This window comes from Pongo abelii, chromosome 9, assembly GCF_028885655.2.
Source record: "Pongo abelii isolate AG06213 chromosome 9, NHGRI_mPonAbe1-v2.0_pri, whole genome shotgun sequence".
Taxonomy (NCBI): Eukaryota; Metazoa; Chordata; class Mammalia; order Primates; family Hominidae; genus Pongo; species Pongo abelii.
In genome coordinates this window covers 13,330,449-13,352,365 of record NC_071994.2, presented here as the reverse complement: position 1 = coordinate 13,352,365, position 21,917 = coordinate 13,330,449, and the positions used below count along the sequence as shown (strand labels likewise).

Below are 21,917 nucleotides of genomic sequence, written 5' to 3'. Positions count from 1 at the left end.
TCCATAGTTTGGCTTTGCCTCCAGTGTCAGCTCTTCCCTGATGTCCCCCAGGGCAGCTCTCCCGAGGTCCATTTAAAAGTAGGTGCCCTGGAGGGCTCACCCCTCAGGCCCTGGCCAGCTCACACCTCAGTTGTCACTTGGCTTCACCAAGGGAATTCCTCGAAGACAGCTGTGAGCAAGGTGGGGGCTGCGCCAGGAGAGAGAACAGGAGCAGGCAAGTGGGTAGACCTTTCCCACTGTGCTCCTTCAGACGGCTGGGCCCTGGCTCCTCCCTCCAGGGTCGGCTTCCTCCCCTGACACAAAGCTGGTGAGCTGGGCCATGCAGCAGGTGGAGCAGGTGTGGACCAGGCCAAAAGCAGGTCGAAGGCTGTGGAGGGACCATGGCTGAGGCCCAAGGTCAGCCTTTCCCAGGCTGAGAGCAGGGCAGGAGCCAGGCCAGGGAACAGAGCCCTGCTGCCAGGCAGGCCAGGGGCCTCCAAACCATGCCGGCTCTGCTGAGCAGGGCAGAGAACAGAGCCAGGAGGCCCTGGCACCGAGGGCCAGGCCGCCACCCCACCCTTAACTCCCCTCTGTCCATGTCCCTCTCAGCTGCTGTGAGCAGGAGGAGCCCACGTACTTTGCCATCTGGGGCGACAACAAGGCCTTCAATGAGGTGATCATCTCGCCAGCCATGCTGCATGAGCACCTGCCTTATGTGGTCATGGAGGGGCTTAACAAGGTGAGGCAGCTCCCGGCAGGGTATCACCAGGGAACAAGGCACTGTCACCCCATCAGAACCCCGTAAGCACTGTCAGATCACTGCCCAATTTTACAGACAAGGGTGCTGGGGCTCAGAGAAGTAGGTAGCTGGGCCAGAAAGCCCCACTCAGATACTTCAACCTCACACCCCTGGCTCTATCCACATCACCACGTTGCCCCATGGTGGGGAGGAGATAAGGAGACTCCCAGGGGCCTGTCCCTGAGGCAGGCTCAGCTCAGAGGCCCAGAAGGCCACCTGGCCCTTAACAGATGCATGGGCAAGCAGCGACAGCCACAGCTATCTCCTGGCTGCGGAAAGGCTGAAGGCAGGCAGGGCAGGAGCACTCACCGGGCTGTGGGGTGAGTCGTGACCAGATGGGCAAGTCTCAGGCCTTGGGGAGTGGTGACCTCAGGAGGAGGAGAGTGGGACCCAAGTGACTCCATGAGGCTCTGCTTGGCCTGAGAGGCCTGGGCCCTGGCTCCACATCGGCCCCACGATGGGGCCTGATGTCCCTCCACCACCCCCAACCTCCTCTGTCCTGTCCTCAGGTGCTGGAGAACTACAACAAGGGGAAGACCGCTCTGCTCTCTGCTGCCAAGGTCATGGTGAGCCCTACCGAGGTGGACCTGACTCCTGAGCTCATCTTCCAGCAGCAGCCACTCCCCACGGGGCCACCCATGCCTGCTGGCCTCGCCCTGGAGCTGCCGACTGCAGACCACCGCAACAGCAGCGTCAGGTGAGCCTTGGTCACTCCCGGCCCCACCCCGGGGTGAGTGTGGTTCAGAGCACATAAACTTGTGTGCATGTGCGTTTGTGCATGCACTGCGCTCAGCTCTGCACACGTGCACAGGAGGGGTCAAACTCACCCTCTGTGCTCTAGGGCTCTCTTGCTATGCTCCAGCTGTCCCCCAGCCTGCTGTCCCTGAATCCCACATGAGCCAGGGGAGGCACACAGACCCACGAACCCCGGGGCACAGAAGCACAGATTCACTCTTTTTTTTTTTTTTTTTTTTGAGACGAAGTGTCGTTCTTTTCCCCCAGGCTGGAGTGCAATGGCACAATCTTGGCTTATCCTGCCTCAGCTTCCCAAGTAGCTGGGATTACAGGTGCCTGCCACCATGCCCAGCTAATTTTTGTATTTTTAGTAGAGATGGGATTTCACCATGTTGGCCAGGCTGGTCTTGAACTCCTGACCTCACGTGATCTGCCCGCCTCAGCCTCCCAAAGTGCTGGGATTATAGGGGTGAACCACCGCGCCCGGCCTGCACAGGTTCACTCTTACACACTTAGACCCAAACAGATGGACACCCATTTACTTACATATTTGTGTTGAAGCTTACACACATACATGTGCCCACAATTATTAGTTATAAGTACACAGGTCACCCCCTACAGACATGCACATGTACAAGACACACACCAAGACAAAGGTGGAGACACATATACAAGGACACACGAGGACAGGCAGCTGCTCATGGAAATGCATGAATACACCCGTGCGCAGACCCAGACACACAAGCCAGCTGACATACGCAGACATCTGGTCTACACACTCATACACATGAACAGAGGCATGCACACATGCTCACAGGGGCGTGCACACATGCCCACAGAGGCACGCACATGCGGGCCGCAGTGCCCTTGCTATTCACACACTCTTTAAGGGGTGCGAGGCTCTTAAGTGGTAGTCCTTCCAGGGGAGGATTGTCCTGCCTTTGTAGGACCTTCCCACACAGGCCCTGTGTGCTTGGTCACAGATCTGGTCAAGAGGCTGCTTCCTGGCCCTTGATAGGGACACCAGGACGTCTCTCCCTGCCATTTGTGCATTTCCTGTGGCAGCTGCACAACCAGATGAAGAAGCCAATGTCCATTTCTGGCTGCGGTGACTGCTGCAAGCCACCCGCTCCCCGCCCCATCACTCACTCCCTGCAGGCTGGTCTTCGGAGCCAGGGGCGCCAGGCTCCCCACCCAGCAGAGGGCTGCGGCCCATGGGAGAGACAAGAGGAGACCCGGATGAGGAAGGAAGTGATGAGATTCCTGGGAGTGGCACCCAGGGTTGCTGGCTCTGAGATTGGGGTGGAACCAGTTGGGCAGCTCTGGGCAGGGCTCTCTCCCTTCCCTGTCTCCCTGCTGCCCTCTGTCCCTCCCTCCCTCCCTCCCTCCTTCCCTCCCTCTGTCTCTCTCATTCCACTGTGGCCTCACGAGTGACCTGGGGCGGCCTCACGAGTGACCTGGGGCGGCCTCACGAGTGACCTGGGGCAGCCTCACGAGTGACCTGGGGCGGCCTCACGAGTGACCTGGGGCAGCCAGTCTCTTGGCGCCTCATTCTCACATTGGTACAATGACAGGGGTTCTGGTGCAGAGAACCCCAGAGGCACTCTTGAAGTCCTAGTGCTGCCAGCAGAGCCTTAGCCCCTCAGGGACCCCCCCACCTCGGCTCAACCCAGCATCAACTCTTTTGTCTTCTATCTTGGGTTCTTATGAGTTGTTTTTAAAAAATAATCATTCCTGGCTGGGCGTGGTGGCTCACGCCTGTAATCCCAGCACTTTGGGAGGCCAAAGTGGGTGGATCGCCTGAGGTCAGAAGTTCAAGACCAGCCTGACCAATATGGTGGAACCCCTGTCTCTACTAAAAGTATAAAAATTAGCTGGACATGGTGGCGCATGCCTGTGATCCCATCTACTCAGGAGACTGAGATAGGAGAATCGCTTGAACCTGCCTGGGAGGTGGAGGTTGCAGTGAGCCGAGATCGCACCATTGCACTCCAGCCTGAGTGACAGCAAGACTTCGTCTCAAAAATAAAAATAAAAAAAAATAAGCAGAAGCTGGGCGCGGTGGCTTACGCCTGTAATCCCAGCACTTTGGGAGGCCGAGGTGGGTGGATCACCAGGTCAGGAGATTGAGACCATCCTGGCTAACGTGGTGAAATCCCATCTCTACTAAAAAATACAAAAAATTAGCCGGGCATGGTGGCGGGCGCCTGTAGTCCCAGCTACTCGGGAGGCTGAGGCAGGAGAATGGCGTGAACCTGGGAGGCGGAGCTTGCAGTGAGCCGAGATCGCTCCACTCCAGCCTGGGCAACAGAGCGAGACTCCGTCTCAAAAAAAAAGCATTCCCTGCCCCCGACCATCAGCAACTGCTAAATGAACTGTACCCTTTATTCCCCGCAAGTTCCTTTTAGCCAGGGAGCTGAGGTTCAGTCCCCTCTCCCTTCTGAGTCTCATACCCCTTGCTCTCCCCTCTCTCTGCAGGAGCAAGTCCCAGTCTGAGATGAGCCTGGAGGGCTTCTCAGAGGGGCGGCTGCTGTCGCCAGTGGTTGCCGCGGCGGCGGCCCGCCAGGACCCAGTGGAGCTGCTGCTGCTGTCCACCCAGGAGCGGCTAGCGGCGGAGCTGCAGGCCCGGCGGGCACCACTGGCCACCATGGAGAGCCTCTCGGACACTGAGTCCCTGTACAGCTTCGACTCGCGCCGCTCCTCGGGCTTCCGCAGCATCCGGGGCTCCCCCAGCCTCCACGCTGTGCTGGAGCGTGATGAAGGCCACCTCTTCTACATTGACCCTGCCATCCCCGAGGAAAACCCGTCCCTGAGCTCGCGCACTGAGCTGCTGGCGGCCGACAGCCTGTCCAAGCACTCACAGGACACGCAGCCCCTGGAGGCGGCCCTGGGCAGCGGCGGCGTCACTCCTGAGCGGCCCCCCAGTGCCGCGGCCAATGACGAGGAGGAAGAGGTTGGCGGTGGGGGTGGCGGGCCGGCCTCCCGCGGGGAGCTGGCGCTGCACAATGGGCGCCTGGGGGACTCGCCCAGTCCTCAGGTGCTGGAATTCGCCGAGTTCATCGACAGCCTCTTCAACCTGGACAGCAAGAGCAGCTCCTTCCAGGACCTCTACTGCATGGTGGTGCCCGAGAGCCCCACCAGCGACTACGCCGAGGGCCCCAAGTCCCCCAGCCAGCAAGAGATCCTGCTCCGTGCCCAGTTCGAGCCCAACCTGGTGCCCAAGCCCCCACGGCTCTTTGCCGGCTCAGCCGACCCCTCCTCGGGCATCTCACTCTCACCCTCCTTCCCGCTCAGCTCCTCGGGGGAGCTCATGGACCTGACGCCCACAGGCCTCAGTAGCCAGGAATGCCTGGCGGCTGACAAGATCCGGACTTCTACCCCCACTGGCCACGGAGCCAGCCCCGCCAAGCAAGATGAGCTGGTCATCTCAGCACGCTAGCACCCCAGATGTGTGGCCAGCCGGGCCCAGGCAGGAGCAGGTGGCCCCGTGGGCACCTGGTGCCTGGCCCCTGCCGGGCAGCTTTGAGGACAGACCCCCAGGGGCAGTTTAGCCTCAGGCATAGGCATCGCTGCTGAGCTGGGGGTCCGCATCCCTACCTCAGCTTAGGACCCCCAGAGCCAAGGTGGCTGGGATCTGGTCTCACAGATGGGGAAAGATGGGGAAGGGTATGGAGTGGGGAGGAGCCTGGGCAGCCTGCTGGGTAGGCCACACTCAGCCTGACTGCCCTCCATGGGGGCATTCTGGCACCCCCTGCTCCAGGACAGGCCATGGGCAAGCTGCCTCCCGTCACTGCCTGCTGGCTGCTCTCCCAGGGGCCAGGTGGAGAGCAGTGTCCCCCAACACATGTATTCTCGTCTGTGGTCCAGGCCGGCATCTGCCCTGGCCACCCCCCAGATCTGGTGCCTGCTGGCTGGCCCCCTGGGGTGCTCCTGCCGAGGTGGCCTGCAGTGCTGTACATGTTTACAGAAGCTGCTGGGCTTGGCTCAGGATGTGTTCTGGGCTTGCAAGCCCCCAGCCCAATCATGTGTTCAGTAGCCATCCTCCAAGCAGGGCCCAAGGCAGCCAGGGGCCTGGAGGGGCCAGAGGAGGGTGGGGTCAGGGCTGCCCCTTCTCTGCCTTGTGCCTCTCATGCTGCCTCCTCTGCCCATGGGTCCTGGGCACCCAGGCCTGCCCTGCCTGCTGGCTACTTCCTGGCTTACCTTCTACCCCCAAGGATCCTCGCCACCCAAAGGGTGGTGGGCACTGCTGTGACCACCCCAGCTGCAGAGTCAGTGCCCTGGGCGGAAGGAAGGCACTGAGAGCCCCCTTCCTCTGAGGGCCCCACCTGACTCCTTGGTGTCACCCCCACCATGCCTAGGCAGCTCTGGGCCCTGGGATCTGGAACCAACACACCCCTGTTCCCCTCAGCTTTCCCTCCTCGCTGGCCTGGGCACCCTCCTGGGAGCAGGCCTTCCTCCCTCCCACCCCCAATGTCCTGTTGGTTGGAGGTGGGGCCAAGAGTGGGGTATGGTGGGCCTTGGCTGGAGACCTCTGTCCACTGCCCAGGGAGGGGCCTGGGGCTGGGAGCAGTCCCGGTTTAGCCTGAGGTCCCCACAGGGCTTCCTCCCCTGCTGGGTTTGGGAAGCAGTTAGGGAGATAGCGACCCGGAGTTTCCCCAGAAGCGGGGTGGGAGGGTGTGCATGCTAGTGTTGGCGCGTGTGCATGTGCATGAGTGTGCACCGTTCCTGAGGAAGGGGCCTCTGGGGCTGCCCACCCTACCTGCCCTGCCTGCCTGCTGCCCCTCCCAGCCTGCCAAGAAAACGGTAGGGGAGCATGATGGGGCCTTTGAGGCAGGGTCGCAGGGACAAGCTCAGCTTTAGACACCATCTGTCCCCATCGCGCCTGCTGCTGTGACCCCTGTTTTGGAAAACTGGTGTGTACCGAGGCGCTGACTGCACGGCTGACCGCCTGCTCGTGCCTTCATTCTGCAGTGGCATGGTCCCTCCCACTCTGGCCCCGCCCGCGGCCTCCCTGGGTGGCCGAGGCTCCCCTGACCAAGAGATCCCCATCTCATGATCACTGGTACCTGGGGGCCTGAATTCTGGCCCCTGGCTCCCCACACAGCTGGGACTGGCCTGGATGGCTGTCCTGGGAACCCCTGCCCACCCTGACAGAGGGAGCTGGGCCTCCCCTCATCCTCTGTAACTCCCGCCTTCACCAGGCTCAAGGACACCCTGGCCCTGCTGAGGCAGACATAGCTTCAGCCCAGCACAGAAGCAAGACAAAATCAGTGGCTCTTAGAGTTTAGAAAACAAGACAGACTCTCAGAGGAAAGATCTGACAAGCACCCCGGCCAGTCACAGGGAGAGACTTGATGTCTGGCCTTTTAATTCCTCCTCTGCCAGGGTGGGTCCTGGGACCTCTAATGTGGGCATGTCGTCCACCCCAGGACTGAGCCATCAGGGACAGACCCCCCACCCCCAAGGCTGCAGCCACACCATGTTTCAGGCTTGGGGCTGGGGCAGGCTTGGGCTCAATCCTGGGCACCCAGGGGCAGCCCACCCCTAACCTGGCTCCTACCCACCTCGCCCCTGAAGGATGGGCCTGCTGCACGTCTCCCTTCTCCACCCCATACCACACTGGGGGGTCTGAGCCACCCCCCTCAGCCCCGTTGGGCTCAGACCGACCCCCACTCCATCCCCAGACCTGCAGCACAAGTGCGCGGGCCTGTCCTCCCCGGGGCCTGGGCGACTCCATATGCAATCAGTAGCGAGCAGCCGGGCCCCACAGACCCTCACGCACTCTCTACGTGCCATTCTCCCCAGACTCTTTTTGTACTTAATGTATGAAAGATCCAAACTAATATTGCTGTAAAAAGGAGAGACAAATTAATATAGCTTATTCTATAAATATATCTGTATATAAAGGTTTCTGTATATTGTATAGAGCTGTGTATAAACTGGATGTAGAAGCACGCTGGCTGCCTCCAGTGTCTTTGCATCAGGTGGGGACTGGGTAGAAACTTGATGTCGAGGTTGCAGCCGAGCAGGGGGTCGGCATGGGGCAGGGGGCCGGGGGGGCCTCTGCCACTGTTCCCTGGATGGAACAGAAAGCCTAAGGGGGAAACAGATTCCTTGGGACCAGAGCCCGTTTCACCCCCAAGACGCAAGGTGTGTTTGGGTGGTTCAGGTCTAGCCCTTTGTCTGCTTTGAGAAACTTTGTTTCTCAAAGTTCACGGTGCTCATGACTCACTGGGGCGCTTGCTAAATGCAGGTGCGGGTTCAGTGGTCCGGGGTGGGGCCCAGGTATAGATTTCTCACCTGCTCCTGCCCGGCTAGTGCCCTGACCCAGGGCCACACTTTGAGTTGCAGGGAGGGAGTAGAAGACCCTCGAAGCCCCCTGTGAATGAGAGCAGCCACTTGGCGGAGTCCTGCCTGTGTGAGAGATGTACCAGCGGGTGCATGTTCATACTATAGCCCGGAAAGATACAGCTTGCTGGCCACCCCTTCCTCCTTGAGGGGTCTGAGGCTCAGGATTAGCTGCCCAAGACTGCCAAGCCAGCGACTGGGGGACCAGGCTAGTCTGATCATGTCCACCTCCCTCCCCAAAAATGCAGACAGCTAGGGCAGGAAGGAGTGGAAGATCCCAGTGGGACAGCACTGAAATGCAGGGGCCACTAGAAGTCTTTGCTGAGGGCTTTCCGAAGAGGGCGCGAAATACTTGGCCAGACCCAGTGCAGCCCAGGAACCCCAGGCCAGCCTAGCTTCAGGGCAGTGAGGCCTGGGGAGTGGCTGGAAGGCCCAGACGGTGGGGCCTGCCCCCTCCACACAGCAGGTGGCGCTGTTCAGCCAGCCAGTCCCGCCTTGGCCGCAGAGTCCGGCGTCGGCACTGACCCAGCCAAGCTGACTGGTCCTTTCCCTTCCCCCTACCCTGCGCCCATCTCGGCCCCCAGTGTCCAGTGGCCCTACTTGGTGAGGGGCTGGAGAGGGTGATAGAAGAATGCCCTCGGCCTTAGAGCCTGTCTTCACCCACAGCCACTGAACAGAAGCAGAAACGGGCCAAACAAAGGTGAAGACCTGCCCAAGGTCGCATGGAGGTGGGGACAGACTGGGGACCAGAATCAGGGCCTCCCAGCCTAGGACTCTGGCCTCCACCACACCTGATGGCTTTCAGAGGTTCTTTGCCCTCAGTGGTCTCATTGGTCTGCAAATTATCCTGTCCAGTGAGCACAGCACAGGCAGAAGAAACTGAAGGCCAGGGAGGCTCTGTGGCTTGCCCGGCGCTGCAGCCAGGGTGTGGCATTGGGGAGGGTCTTGAGAGGGCAGTGCTGGGAAGGGCTAGAGAGGCACTCTGCCTCCAAGCTCCACTCAGTACCTGCAGCAGCCCCCTTCTGTCCCGGTGCCCCTGCATTCAGGAAGGGGTCTACCCTGCAGGCCCCCACACTCAGGTGTGCCCTTGGGCCTTAGTCCAGGGAAGCTGGACCACCAGCCTCACTGGCTTGCTGGATTGACACTCACCCCACTTTGAGCCCTCCTCTTCCTCTGCGAAATGGCCTGATGCCAGTGCTGTGTGGGTCCACAGGAGGCCAGGAGAGTCCCAGGGTGGGGAGGACAGGGCTCTACCTTCTCCTGGGCTGGCCTCTACGCCCATTACCCATTAACCCTCAGGTGCCAGCATCCCTCTCCCCAGTGCTGCCTTCTGTCTGCCACCTCCTCTTGGCCCTGCTCCCACTCAAGGGCCAGTGATGGGTGCTGGGAGCTGACTGGAACTGGAGAGGGCACCATTTACTGATCACTGACCTGGCATTTTACCTCCACTGTAAGGCAGGGATACTGAGTGTGCTTTATAGATGAGGCCTCTGAGGACAGAGGGCAGGCCTTGGGGACCAGGTGGAGCTGGCCACAGGGGACAGCCATGTCTGCTGGGCTAGGGCTGAAATCTCAGCCCCTCACTCACTGTGGCTTGGTAGAGAAGCTAGGGGCACAGATGAGGACTCATCTCCATTGATGGGCCCCCCTAGGTCCTGGTATGCAAGTCCCTTGGGCTACTTTCACCGGCCCAGCCATCTTCCTGCCCCAGCCTCTGCCCCAGCGCTGCTTGGGACCCAACTTCATTATGGAGCTGGCAGATGGCAGCCTCGACTTTTGGCTGAGCCCTTGAGCCTGGGATATTTCAGCCACCTCTTTCCTCCAGTCCAGAGATGAAAATCCCTGGGGACAGCTGCTCCTTTGCTCAGTGACCTAGTGTAACAGGGGAGATGGCAGGGCCTGAGCTCCCTTAGCCAGGTCAGCTCCTATAGGGTTAACAGGAGGCTCCATTCCACCCCTTCCAACTTCAAGGCTACCCCAGAGACTGAATAATCTATACTCTTAATTGATTATAATGCAATGAAGTTGGGGCGTTAGGGACAAAATGCGAGTCTTCCCTTCTACCTCCAGCCCTTGCTGACCAGGACAGGGACAATGTGTAGCTCAACGGATGGTGGTGAGACCTTAGATGATGGTCAGTTATGCAGCACGCGGGATACAGAGGAAAGATCCATGGGTACGTGGAGGCTTGTAGAGAAGCTGGTTCTGTGGCTGGTCCCAGGCAACTCATAATGTAAATCCATTTTTAAGAATCGCATGGTGTAGGCGGGTGTCTACTTTGTCCGCAGGCAGGCCTGACCCCGGGTGGAGGCGGGGCAGGGTGGAGAATAACAATTGTCTTAAGGGAGTCTGCGGAGGGAGAAAAACCTCTGGGGTGTATCAGCTGGAAAAGAATAGGAGTCTCAGTGTGGCCCCTCTCCCCCCTCTCAGCCCAGCCCCTGTGGGGGCGGTGGGGGAGCTGTGGTCAGCACACACAGCTGGGGCCTCCAGCAAAATCCCATTCTATATATCTAAGAGCAACAGCTCTGAGAGCGGCCCCCAGAGGGACAAAACCTCATTGTGAGGCACCCGCCGGCCTCAGCACCCCCTCCCCCAACCCCAGAACTGTCGTGGCATTGACCCTCTTCGGCGGGCCACCGTGGGCCTGCTGACTGGGCCACATCTGGGGCTCAGGCATTGGCTGCCCCTCCCCCACGGCTGGCCACTGAGAACTGACAGGGAGGCTGGGGTGGGAGCGGCTTCCAGGCCTCTCACCCCATCCCCACGGGGTGGCCTGGCTTGTGCCCCGCCCTCCCCGGGGATGCTGCAAGGCAGAGGTGAGAGTCCGAAGCTGGCTACGTTGGCATCTTGATCTGCCAGCATCCCCCACACCTCTGGCCTCTGTTCAGTGGCTTGTCAAACAGTGGTTGGGTGAGGTAGGTTTTTCCAGCTTTTACATGCTGCCTTGAAGGGTCTCGAGAGGCATCAAGTTGAGCCACTCTGAAGCAGGATGATTCTCTAGGTCTGGGATTCCAGAATTATCTGCTCCCAAGGTTTCAGAGGTCCGGGATTCTGTAGATTTTTGTTTGTTTGTTTTTTTGTGTTTGGAGACAGGGTTTTGCTCTGTCGCCCAGGCTGGAGTGCAGTGGTGCAAAAATGGCTCACTGCAGCCTCAACCTCCTGGGCTCAAGCGATCCTCCTTCCTCAGCCTCCCCAGTAGCTGGGATCACAGGCATGTGCCACCGTGCCTAGTTAATTTTTTAATTTTTTGTAGAGACAGGGTCTTGCCATGTTGCCCAGGCTGGTCTCGAACTCCTGGCCTCAAGCGATCCTCCTGCCTCAATCTCCCAAAGTGCTGGGATCACAGGTGTGAGCCACTAGAGCCTGACTGGATTCGGTAGTTTGAAGATGCCACCGTACATTCATTCAACACATTTATTGAGCACCTACTGTGTGCCAGGTCATGTTCTTGGTGTTGAAGCTATAGCAGTGACCAATACAGAAAAATATCTTGCCCTCTTAGGGCTTCCATTCTGGAGCAAGAAGGATAATAACAGAAACTAAATAGGAATCTTTTACATGGTGAGCAAGAAAGGCCTAGTTAGGGAGAACTGCTTTAGGTAGGGTGGTTGGGGACATGACATTTGAGCTGAGACCAACTGCTACAAAGAACTAGCCATGTGGAGACAAGCATTGTAAACAGATGGAATAGCATGTGCCAAGGCCCTGTGGCAGGTGTAGGCCTCGCATGTTTGAGCAATGGCAAGGAGGCCTTGGTGGCTGTTATTCAGTGAGCAATGGAGAGAGGGGAAGAGCTGAGGTCAGTGGTAGAGGTGGGGCCTGAGAAACCAGAGCAAGACATTCAGATGTTGTTTTGAGTGCAAAGGGAAACTTAGTTTTGCAAAGGAATGACATGATCGGATGTATGTTTCAGAAAGGGTGATTTGGGAGAACTGAAGGGGATATCAGTGAGACGAGAGGCTGTGCAAGTTGGGCAGGACAGAGATGCGGAGGCAGTCAGTCATAAGGGTGAAGGCAGGGGCACAAGGACAACCGCTTTATCCTGGACATATATCGAGTTAGAACCTCCAGGTTTCATTATACCAGACAGGGCCACGGCAAAGGAGAGCTCGGATTCCTGGGGCAGCCAGGATTTGGCTCTGAACTTTAATGACCTTGAAACTCTTAGCCAGGGCCGGGAGCGGTGGCTTATGCCTGTAATCCCAGCAGTTTGGGAGGCCAACGTGGGCTGATCACCTAAGGTCAGGAGTTCGAGACCAGCCTGGCCAACATGAGGAAACCCCGTCTCTACTAAAAATACAAAAGTTAGCCCAGCGTGGTGGCGGGTGCCTGTAATCCCAGTTACTCGGGAGGCTGAGGCAGGAGAATCGCTTGAACCCAGGAGGCGGAGGTTGCAGTGAGCTGAGATCACGCCATTGCACTCCAGCCTGGGCAACAGAGCAGAACTCCATCTCAAAAAAAAAGGAGCTTTTAGACCTGCATTGTCCAATACCACAGCCACACGTAACTGTTTAATTACAATTAAACAAAATGAAAAAATCAGTTCCTCAGTCTCAATAGGCACATTTCCAGTGCTCACTTGTGGCCAGTGACTACCATACTGCACAACACAGGGAACATTTCCATCACCACAGCCACAGGACAGGGCTTCCTGGCAGTCCTTAATGCATTGAGCCTCAGTTTCCCCATCTGTAAAATGCGGGTAACAATAGCATCTCCTTGATAGGGTGCCTGTGAAGATTACATGAGATAACGCCTGTGTGGCCTGGCACGTAACACACGTTCCCTAAATGCAGGTTGTTATCGTTGCTGAGCTGGGTGGGTGGGTGGCTAACGAGAGGGTTGGGGGCTGTCTCTGAGGTTTGGATTCGGAATCGTGACATCTTGTCCTGTGCAAGACGAAGGCGAGGATGGCGAGGGCACACCCTTCCATTCCCGACCCCACAGAGGCCAAGCGGCCCTTCGCACCCACCCCGACCCGGGAAGGCCCAACGCCCCGCAAACCTGGGATGGCCCCCCTCCCCCGGCCCGAGACGGCCCCGCGCCCCGCAAACCTGGGACTACCCCGCGCCACCCCGATCCGGTAAGGCCCCGCGCCCCGCAAGCCTGGGAGGGCCCCACGCCCCCCGACCCGGGACGGCCCCGCGCCCGGCAAGCCTAGGACTGCCCAGCGCTGAGCGCCGCCTGCAGGAGTCGGGAGCGTGGTGCCCGCGGCCGGGCTGGGCGCGGCGCGGGCCGGCAGGGGGCGCTGGGCGCGGCGGGCGGAGCGCGTGGGGCGGGCAGGGGCCGGGCCAGGGCCGCGCGGGGGGCAAGCGCGGCAGCGGACCGGGCGGGACCGCAGCCGGAGCCCAGCCGGGACTGTCGCGCGGGCCGCGCCGGCGATGCCGCGCCCCCGGGCCGGGCTATAGCGGGGCCGCGGCCGGAGTGTGCGCCGGGCAGGCGGGACATGGAGGTGGTGGACGAGACGGAGGCGCTGCAGCGCTTCTTCGAAGGTGAGAGACCGCGGGCTGGAGGCGGCGACCCTCTGGCGCTGGGAACCCCCGGCTGATCTCCCCGGGGACTGGGGCCCCTCGCTGTGTTTCCGCCTCCTCTGGCTGGGACCCTCCTTCAGGCTGGCACCAGCCCGCCAAGACAGGCTCCCGGGGCTGGGAGCCCCCTGGCAGTTACCACCCACCGCCGCTGAAGTTGGGCTCCCCCTCCCCGCTCCTCAACTCGCAGCTTCCTTGGGACTGTGTCCCCTTCCAGGTCCGGACTCCTTTGAGCCTTCCAGGACCCGGAACTTTCCCTAAATTGTGACACTCTCGCCCCCAGCAAACTTCCCGAGTCTGGGGACCCTCTACTGTGCTTCCCCAGAACCCCAAGCGGGATAGAACCCCCTTCAAGACCCAGACCCCCGGCGTGCCTTCTAGGACCTTCCATACCTCTTGAGGCTGGACCCCAGCCTGCTTCCCAGAATCTGTGATCCCCGCCTAGAGACCAAGACCCCCTGTGTGCCCTTCAGGTTGGCGCCATCCCCCCTGACTTCTAGGAGCTGGGACCTCCCCACTGTGCTTCCATGTGGGTAGGACCACTTTCGAGACTGGACCCCCTTGGAGACTGCCACCTGCTTTCCACAATGCTGCCCCTAGTGACTCCTCTCCTGTTTGGGGCTGGGACCCCCCCTCCCTAGCATGCTCTCCTAGGGCTGGAACCTTCTTGAAGCTGACATCCCTGCCACCGGTCACCTCTGCTCTCCGAGACCCTTCTAGTGCTGTGAACTGCATCCCACCAGCCCTCTGAGGCTCCTCAGCACTATGTCCCCCCAACCCTGGAGCTGTGCCTCTCTGACTTCGCCCCCTCAAAGAGCGACCTCACCCCCCCTTGACCCCGAAAGGAGCCCTCTGGGGTGGAATTGACATACACTCCATAATATCTTCTTCTGTCCCCACCCCTACATTGGTTTTGGAGGTCTGCTCCTACATCTAACCAACTCCCTGTGTTTTCCTGGACTGCCCCTGCCCCTCCTGCAGGGCCACCACTCCTCCTGGTGCTGGGTTCTGGAGGGATGGGACAGCAGTGGGAGGGGGAGGGGAAGTTCAGGCTGACTGCCTCCCAGCCCACTCTGCTTCTCAGAACCTCCCTGGAACATCTAGCCAGACCCTCTGGCCCCTCTTTGTGCCCCTGTCTACCAATGTAGCGCGCCCAGCCCCTGCCCCGAGCTCCCTCTAGTCCCTAAGGCCACATCCTGCTCCTTGGTGCATTGAGAACCTTCCCTTCATGTGTGAACCTATCAGGGCTACAGGGCAGGGAACCAAGGCCCAAGTTTCAAGCCCCAGATTCCTGTGGAGTCCTGTGGAGGAGAGAAGCAGGTCTTCTGGTGCCTCAGTTTCTCTCCCTCTGTGACTTGGGAGGCAGGGCCTGAGCAGCCCAGGCAGGGGCACCCCCAAGCCTCAGTCATCCCACTGCAGGATTCTGGACACCCCACAGACCCAGACCCCAAGAATTCAGGCTTGGACTAGATTGAACGGTTGACTCTGTGTCAGTTGGGCCATCTGAGGGTCTTAGGCAGCCCCGCATCTGTCCCGGGGCTCTGGCTCTCCCCAGACACTGTTGATCCATAGGAGCTCTCGAGGGGCCTGACACGGTTTGAGACCTTCAGGGAAAAGGGGACCAGACATTCGTGCTTGCTTGGGTTACTGTCTGGGGTGCCTTGAGCCTGCTAGGCACCCAGAGGACCCTTAGGCCAGGCTCCCTTGACCTCCACACTGCCTGCCCCAGGACGCTGGGCCCGGACAGAGAGCAGAGGGGTGGGCCTGGCTGGCCTGGACTCCCTGGCTCCCTCCTGACCATGGGTTGGGGGGCGGGGGCTGACGCCACGGCTTAGCCATGCAGCGGCCTGGGGGGGGAGGCTGCGCTGCTCCCTCCAGAGAGATAAGAGGAGACTCAAGAATGTCTGTGGGGAGCAGGGGAGGGGTGTGAGGCTGCCTGCCTAGGAGGGCTGGGCTGGAAACAGCTCCCAGCCCCTGCGATGGGGGAAGGTGTGGGTGGGCCCTGAAGGCTAGGGTCTCCAGGCCACTTGGGAGGGGAAGGCCCATGTGGGGGACCCACTGTAGGTGTGAGAGAAGGCCGGGGAGCGGCAGGGCCTGGTGTGCTTGTGAGTGTGAGTGTGAAGTGCGAGGGAGCGGGAAGCTGTGCTTTTGAGCCGTGGCTGCGTCACTCTTGAGTGCTGTCACACTTGGGGCTGGGGCTGGGGACACCTGAGCTCTCATTCTGGTCCCGACTTGGCCTTGGTCATCCCTCTGGACAGTGGGTAGTAGACCCTGTGCTCTCAGCTCTGGTCTGGGAGACTGGGAAAGGGTTTTACTGAAGGGGCTGCAGCACAGCGCGCCCCCTCACCTGACGTGATGCCCCTCCCTGGTCACACCAAGCATAGGTGCTGGGTCCTGCCCTGTGCCGGTGGTGGGCTGGGGGCTAAGGCGCTTTGGACCTCGGGTGGGAGGCCGGGACAGGGCGGCCCCCTCGAGGCTGGTACAGCCGGGCCCCCGTGACCGCCCAGCTAATCCCCTAGAGAGAGGCAAGGCAGCCCAGTCCGGCGGGCACAGGGCCTGCAGAGAGGGGACCCACCGGGCAGGATGCACTGGCTTCCAGCAGGTAACCGGGCCACAGCGTAAGGGGGCCTTGGACTCCAGAGCCAGGGCAGGCACGGGACAGGGCAGCGTCTGAGAATCCTGCCAGGACCTCAGAGTTCTGGTGCAGGCTGGACCACTGAGAGTGGGGTGACCGTCTGTGCCTGGCAGGGAACCCCCAAAGAGCTCTTGCCCTCTTTAAGTCCTTTTCCCTCATCTGCAAGATAGGAGGGGGTGGCAGAGAAGAACCTTAGCTCTGAAGAAGCTCACTGCCCAGCCCTGGGGAGGAGAGACATGTTAGAGTATGAATGGCCGAGCCTGGAAGGGGTGCCTGCTGGCCCCAGATTCTAGGGGCACGTGAGGCTCAAGTGAGCAGCCAGTGTCCCCCAGAAAGCAGGTGGGTGTACAGGGAGCCTTGGAGGATGGAGGGAATTTGCTTTCCAGCAGGTGCTGGAAAGACCACTTGGAGTTTAGTGGGCCTCTGTCCAGCCTCTGGAGCCCCACCAGGGCTGGAGGAGGGAGGTCTGGGATTTTGCCCCTTCTGAAGCTGATGGGTGGCTTGGACTGGTGACTTCCTTCTCTGGCCTCATTCCCCTCCCAGGGTAAGTAAGTGGGTTGGACCAGAGCAGGGGCTTCCAATGTGATTTTTTAACCATAAAACAAACTCATAGTCTCCTGATAAGACAGATACGGTGGATAGGGGGGCTGGGCTCCCCACAGCCCCCGGAGCACCAGGATACTGTTTTGAAAGCCACCCTTCCCGGCTGTGGGATGGGTGAGGGGAGGGGAATGGTGCTGGCTGAGGCTCAGAGAGAAGGGAGTTGGCCAGAGTTAGCCAGAGTGGACAGCTAGCCCCCAGCTCCCTACTCTGCCACCAGTACCTTGGGGTGGGGGGCTACCTGTCAGGGACCAACATCTCTGCCTCCAGAGGGCAGGAGGAGGTCCCAGGTAGAGACTACCTGACGATTTGGAAGAGAAGACCCCCACCTGGACAGGAATCCGGGGGCTGAGCTGGGCTTTGTGATGGGGGTGGCACTGTGGCCCGTGTCAGCCTGTCTGTCTCTGTCTGTCCCTGGTGCACCCAGGGAGTAAGTAGATGGGAGGGGTGGCCAGGCACAGGGTTTCCTGACCCCTGACTCCCAGGAAGAGGACCTGCCTCCTGGGTCCATCCAGAGCCCCCCTGAGGACTCCTGTCCTAGCCCCAGTGCATGGAGCTGATTGCCAGACCCACCCCAGGCCCTGAGCCCAGGCAGGGGAGGAAATGGTAGTGGGGGGTCTGACTCATCACCATGTCCCCAGCACCCAGTGCAGGGCAGGGGTAGGGGGTGGGCAGGAAGTGTTCTCAGGGTCAATGGAGACAACAATGGGTATGTGAATAGAGGCGGCGGGGGTGGGGGACGCACCCCAGAAAGCACCTCTCTGGAGGGCCTGGGGTCAGTGCAGGGGTGAGAAGCAGGCAGTTACTAACCCTTTAGTCTCAGGGACTCTCCTGAGACTGGAAGGCTGGACAGAGTGCTCCCTGGGGTCTTAAGTAGAGCCAAGGAGGGCATTTGAGGGCAGAATGGCCTTTTCCTGGGGGGCTGGCTCCCCACTTACCAACTCCCAAGGGGTTACAGACTAGAGGGCCCTGGCAGCAGAGGCTGCTGGGTAACAGCCCAGCAGAGCTGCTGATTGGCTGCCACCCTTGGACTTTGCCCTCCCTGATAAGGAACTGGGAGCAGAAATTATTAACTGAATCATTAACTGGGTGGCCCCGCCCTACCCAGGCAGCCTGCCTTACCTTGCCACCTTCCTCCTCACGGACCTAGCACCTTCCTGGGCCTCAGTTTCTCTCATTGCCTTGGGTGCTGGAGTATGTGGGGCCTCCTCTCCTATCTCCGGGCCTTCAGCCCCTGCTACCACGGGGTGTGGGTACCTCTTGGTTGGGTCTCGGGGTGGGATGATGTAATGGTTCTGTGCATTCGCCAGCGAGGGCAGCTGGGGTCTGTTCCTAGCTCTCCTGCTTACCCACAGTCCTTCTCTTGGCCGTATCAGGGCACCGCTGTGCCTCCGCTTTCTCATCTGTAAAATGGGAATGCAGTTGTAATGGCAGGGCCTCCGTCCCAGGGTTTCTGGGGTGATTAGGTGAGATAGTGCCTGGCCTGGTGAACACTCCATTGGTCCATGGCAGGTGTTCTGCGGCCTACCTTGAAGATTACTGGTCCCCAGGGTAGGTCAGTGCCCCTAAGCTTAGGGGGCTTGTTGAGCGTGTTCTGTGGTTCTGTGCACAGGGCCTGCACCGTGACAGCTCTGGCCCAGCGTGGCCTGGTCCTGGTCCCTGGCACATCCAGTGGGCCCGCCCCACCTCCCCCTCTGAGATTTGGGTTCTGTTCTTGCTGCCAGCAATAGGGAGGGGCTTGGCTGTATTGTGGCTTCATCTGCTGCACCCAGGCTCTTTGCACGTTGTCTTCCTGGAGTCCTGGGGTGCAGTGGAAGCGTGGGTGATGGCCTCCCATTTCTGAGGGAGACTGTGAGGCAGGAGAGGAAGGCGATGATGTGTCAGGCTCCCTCAAGGTGGCCACAACAGAGCTGGGACTGGAGCCTGGGTCCCAGCTGGGTGCCAGCCTGGGGTGGGCAGGGAAGGGGCCTCTCCTCCTGACATGCTGAGGGGTGGCTCCAGCACGGGTGGCCGTGCCAGGTGATGTCCGTGCAGCCTCCTTGACCTCTCTAGACCTCAGAGCCCTCACTCACATGGTCAAGGTTGCATGACGTGAGCAGTTAGACCCCACGAGTGCCAAGGCCTGGAGTGAGGCGGGGGGGCAAAGCCCCTGGATGGGGAGTACAGTTGGGTCCGGAGCCCCCTGCAGGCCTAGATTATGGAGGGGGCTCCCGGACACTCTGTCCTCCCTGTGCCCCAGGTCACATCAGTGAGGGAAGTTCTCCCTCCAGCTGACCCGGGTCCGTGCAGCCACCAGAGTGCACAGCCACAGCCTCTGTCTCTCCTTTGTGGAGTTTGAGGATCATATCTCCCTCCGGCCTCCCTCACTCCCCTCTGTTCTCCCTCCATGGCTGGGGCAAGGGGATCCCCATCCCCTGCCCTGCTAGCTTGGAGGCAGGGGGCTGCCCTTAGGGAGGGAAGTTGCGCCTGTGACACTGAGTTCACTCAGTGGGGCCTGGCTCCAGCCGGAGCTGCTTAGGGAGGGTCTGACAACAGGTGGGGAGGGGGCTTGGAGGGAAGAAGAGGAGGCGGGAGCTCTTCCTGGGTGGCCACTAACCTAACCCACGCATGTGACGCTGTGCCTGTGGGCCTGGGCCTGCCGTCGGGTCAGTGAGCATTTGTGTACATGCGTGTCCTGGCATATACACCTGTGAAGTGTGCTGAGGTGTGAACATGCACAGGCATGCTCGTACCTTAGGGCTTTTGCACCGGCTGTCCCCACCATCTGGAACCTTCTAGAATGCTAGGCATTTGGCTGCTCTCGTCATCTGACTCTGCTCCCTAGAATGTCAGCTCCATGTGGGCAAGGCTTTTGTCTCTTTTGCTCACTGCTGTAGCCCCAAAGCTGGGCACTATGCTTGCCTGACACATAACAGGTGCTCAGTAAATAACTGCTGAATGAATGAAGGCACACGGATGAACGCTGGTGTGCGCACGTGTGTGGGTATGTGTGTGGGGCGTGCCACTGTGTGTGTCAGTACTGTGTATGCATGAGTAGGGGGCATGTGGTACGTGATCATGTGCATGTCAGTGGATACCTGACTGCGGGGTGTGCCATTACGTATACGTGTGTGTGTTGGCAGTGTGCCTGCATGGGGCCACACTGGTGTGTAGGCACAGATGGGCACAGGTGACCCTGGTGGAGACCTGTGTCCACCCCAAGCTTCAGGGTCTCTACCTGGCACCTGGTGGCCTGCCTGCCCTGGTCCCTGTGGGAGAGAGTAGGAACAGGTCGCAGCCGCTGGCCTTGGTGCTGTTGGACCTGGCTTTGGAGCATCTTGGAGCTGTGAGTTCAGCCTTGTGTTGACCTGAGGACAGGGTGGCAGCTTCCTGGGGACTTGGAGTGGATGTAGCCATAGCCCAAGGATGGCTAAAGATTCTGGGTCTCCTAGAAGAGAGGGTTGTCCGGCTGGGCCAGTGGCTCATGCCTGTAATCCCAGCACTTTGGGAGGCCGAGGCAGGTGGATCACCTGAGGTCAGGAGTTCGAGACCAGCCTGGCCAACATAGTGAAATCCCATCTCTACAAAAAATACAACAATTAGCCAGACGTGGCGGCAGGTGCCTGTAATCCCAGCTCGTTGAGAGGCTGAGGTGGGAGAATCACTTGAACTCAGGAGGCGGAAGTTGCAGTGAGCCAAGATTGTGCCACTGCACTCCAGCCTGGGCAACAGAGTGAAACTTTGTCTCAAAAAAAAAAGGTAAAAAAAGAGAGGGGTCTCTGTAGGCAGCCTTTGGGGGCTCTTCTGCATGTCTGGTAAGAAGCTGGGAGAGAACAAAGACTACTGTGACTCAGATCGAAGAACCTGATAGAAAAACGGCTCAAGAGCCCCATCTTTGTCAGGTGTGGCTGCTGGGCCCAAGCTAACTGAGATTTGATGCAGAGAGGCAAAGGGTTGCTTGCACAAGCAAACATCTGACCTGAGGCATTTTGACTAAGAAGGTTCTGGTCACAAGTTGAAGTCTGAAGCAGGGCAGCTAGCAGTTATAGATTTTTTTTTTTTTTTTTTTTTTGAGACAGTCTCGCTCTGTCGCCCAGGCTGAAGTGTAGTGGCATGATCTCGGCTCACTGCAACCTCCGCCTCCCGGGTTCAAGTGATTCTCCCGCCTCAGCCTCCTGAGTAGCTGGGATTACAGGCAAGTGCCACCACGCCTGGCTAATTTTTGTATTTTTAGTAGAGACAGGTTTTCACCATGTTGATCAAGCTGGTCTCGAACTCCTGACCTCGTGATCTGCCCACCTTGGCCTCCCAAAGTGCTGGGATTACAGGTGTGAGCCACTGCGCCTGGCTATAGATCATATTAATAAAGAGAGAAAGCCCAAACCAAAGGAGGTGAGGCCCACTGTGCCTTGCCCCCATGTAAACTGGTTGGGAGATGAGCCACAGCACTGGGGGCCCTCTGTGATTGGGGCGATGGGGAGGGGCTGCCAGGGCAGGCAGGGAGGCAGTCGCAGAAGGCTGGCCCACTGGAAGGGATGGCTGGGACCGAGGCCCGGAGGCTGGACTGTGCAGTGCATGTGTAAGAATAGCAGCAGAGTGCTGACCATGCCTCAGAGGGACTTAGGAGAAGGCGAGGAGGTCCCTCGGAGGCTCTGGAGCAGGTGTGCAGCAAGGCGGAGAGGCCTGGGGGAGAGGGGACAGCCTGGGCGGGGGCGTGAGGGCAGGAAAGGAGATGGGAGTCCCAAGAGAGATGGAAACAGGGCGGTTCACCCTGACTGTGGAATGGCCTCCTGGGGGTCACCTCGTTTAAGGCTCACTCCATGGCAGAGATTCGTGCTCCATCTGATGGAGAAGGAAGCCAGGGCTCAGGTCACTTGCTGAGGGTCACAGCCCTCATTAACGAAGTGGGAAGTCCACATTAGAAACCAGGCCCCTTTGACTCTGGAGGTCTCTCTGGGCATCATGGTTGTGCCCAGGTGGGCTGTCCCTTGACTGCTACCACCCTGGTCCTCAGCTGCTGCCTGAAGCTAGGGCAGCCCTCAGGTTCAGATGCCCCGAGTGGACACTCAGAGCTACTGGGGTTCTCGGAAATAGGCCTGGGCCCTGGTGTCCTCTGCACCCCAGGTTCAGATCCACCAAGCCTGGCCGGCATCCTCGGGCCCCGGCCCACCCTACCCACAGCCACGTGGCTGACGGGATTTCCGCCATGTTTGGGGCATGAATTGACAAGTGCCCCATTGACGGGGCAGGGGAGGGGGTGGGCAGGGCACAAGCCTCCCACTGTGCCATGTCCCCACCCTCCCCCGTTCCCCGG

General features: G+C 59.7%; 3 protein-coding genes across 7 annotated transcripts in view; 2 read left to right on the top strand and 1 right to left on the bottom strand.

Moving 5' to 3' along the window:
- DAGLA (diacylglycerol lipase alpha) overlaps positions 1–7,469 on the top strand; it is a 67,274-nt gene extending 59,805 nt beyond the window's left edge. For all 4 annotated transcript variants that reach the window (XM_024255931.3, XM_063728107.1, XM_063728108.1 and 1 more), the window contains 3 exons: positions 589–718; positions 1,288–1,475; positions 3,992–7,469. In XM_024255931.3, coding sequence (XP_024111699.1) covers positions 589–718; positions 1,288–1,475; positions 3,992–4,952 — 1,279 coding nt within the window. In that variant the 3' untranslated portion in view covers positions 4,953–7,469. The remainder of the gene's footprint in view (positions 1–588; positions 719–1,287; positions 1,476–3,991) is intronic.
- FADS3 (fatty acid desaturase 3) overlaps positions 1–21,917 on the bottom strand; it is a 227,842-nt gene that overhangs the window by 12,778 nt on the left and 193,147 nt on the right. The window lies entirely within an intron of this gene.
- Positions 13,198–21,917, top strand: part of MYRF (myelin regulatory factor) — a 35,982-nt gene continuing 27,262 nt past the window's right edge. For both annotated transcript variants that reach the window (XM_024255813.2, XM_054524249.1), the window contains exon 1: positions 13,198–13,353. In XM_024255813.2, coding sequence (XP_024111581.2) covers positions 13,308–13,353 — 46 coding nt within the window. In that variant the 5' untranslated portion in view covers positions 13,198–13,307. The remainder of the gene's footprint in view (positions 13,354–21,917) is intronic.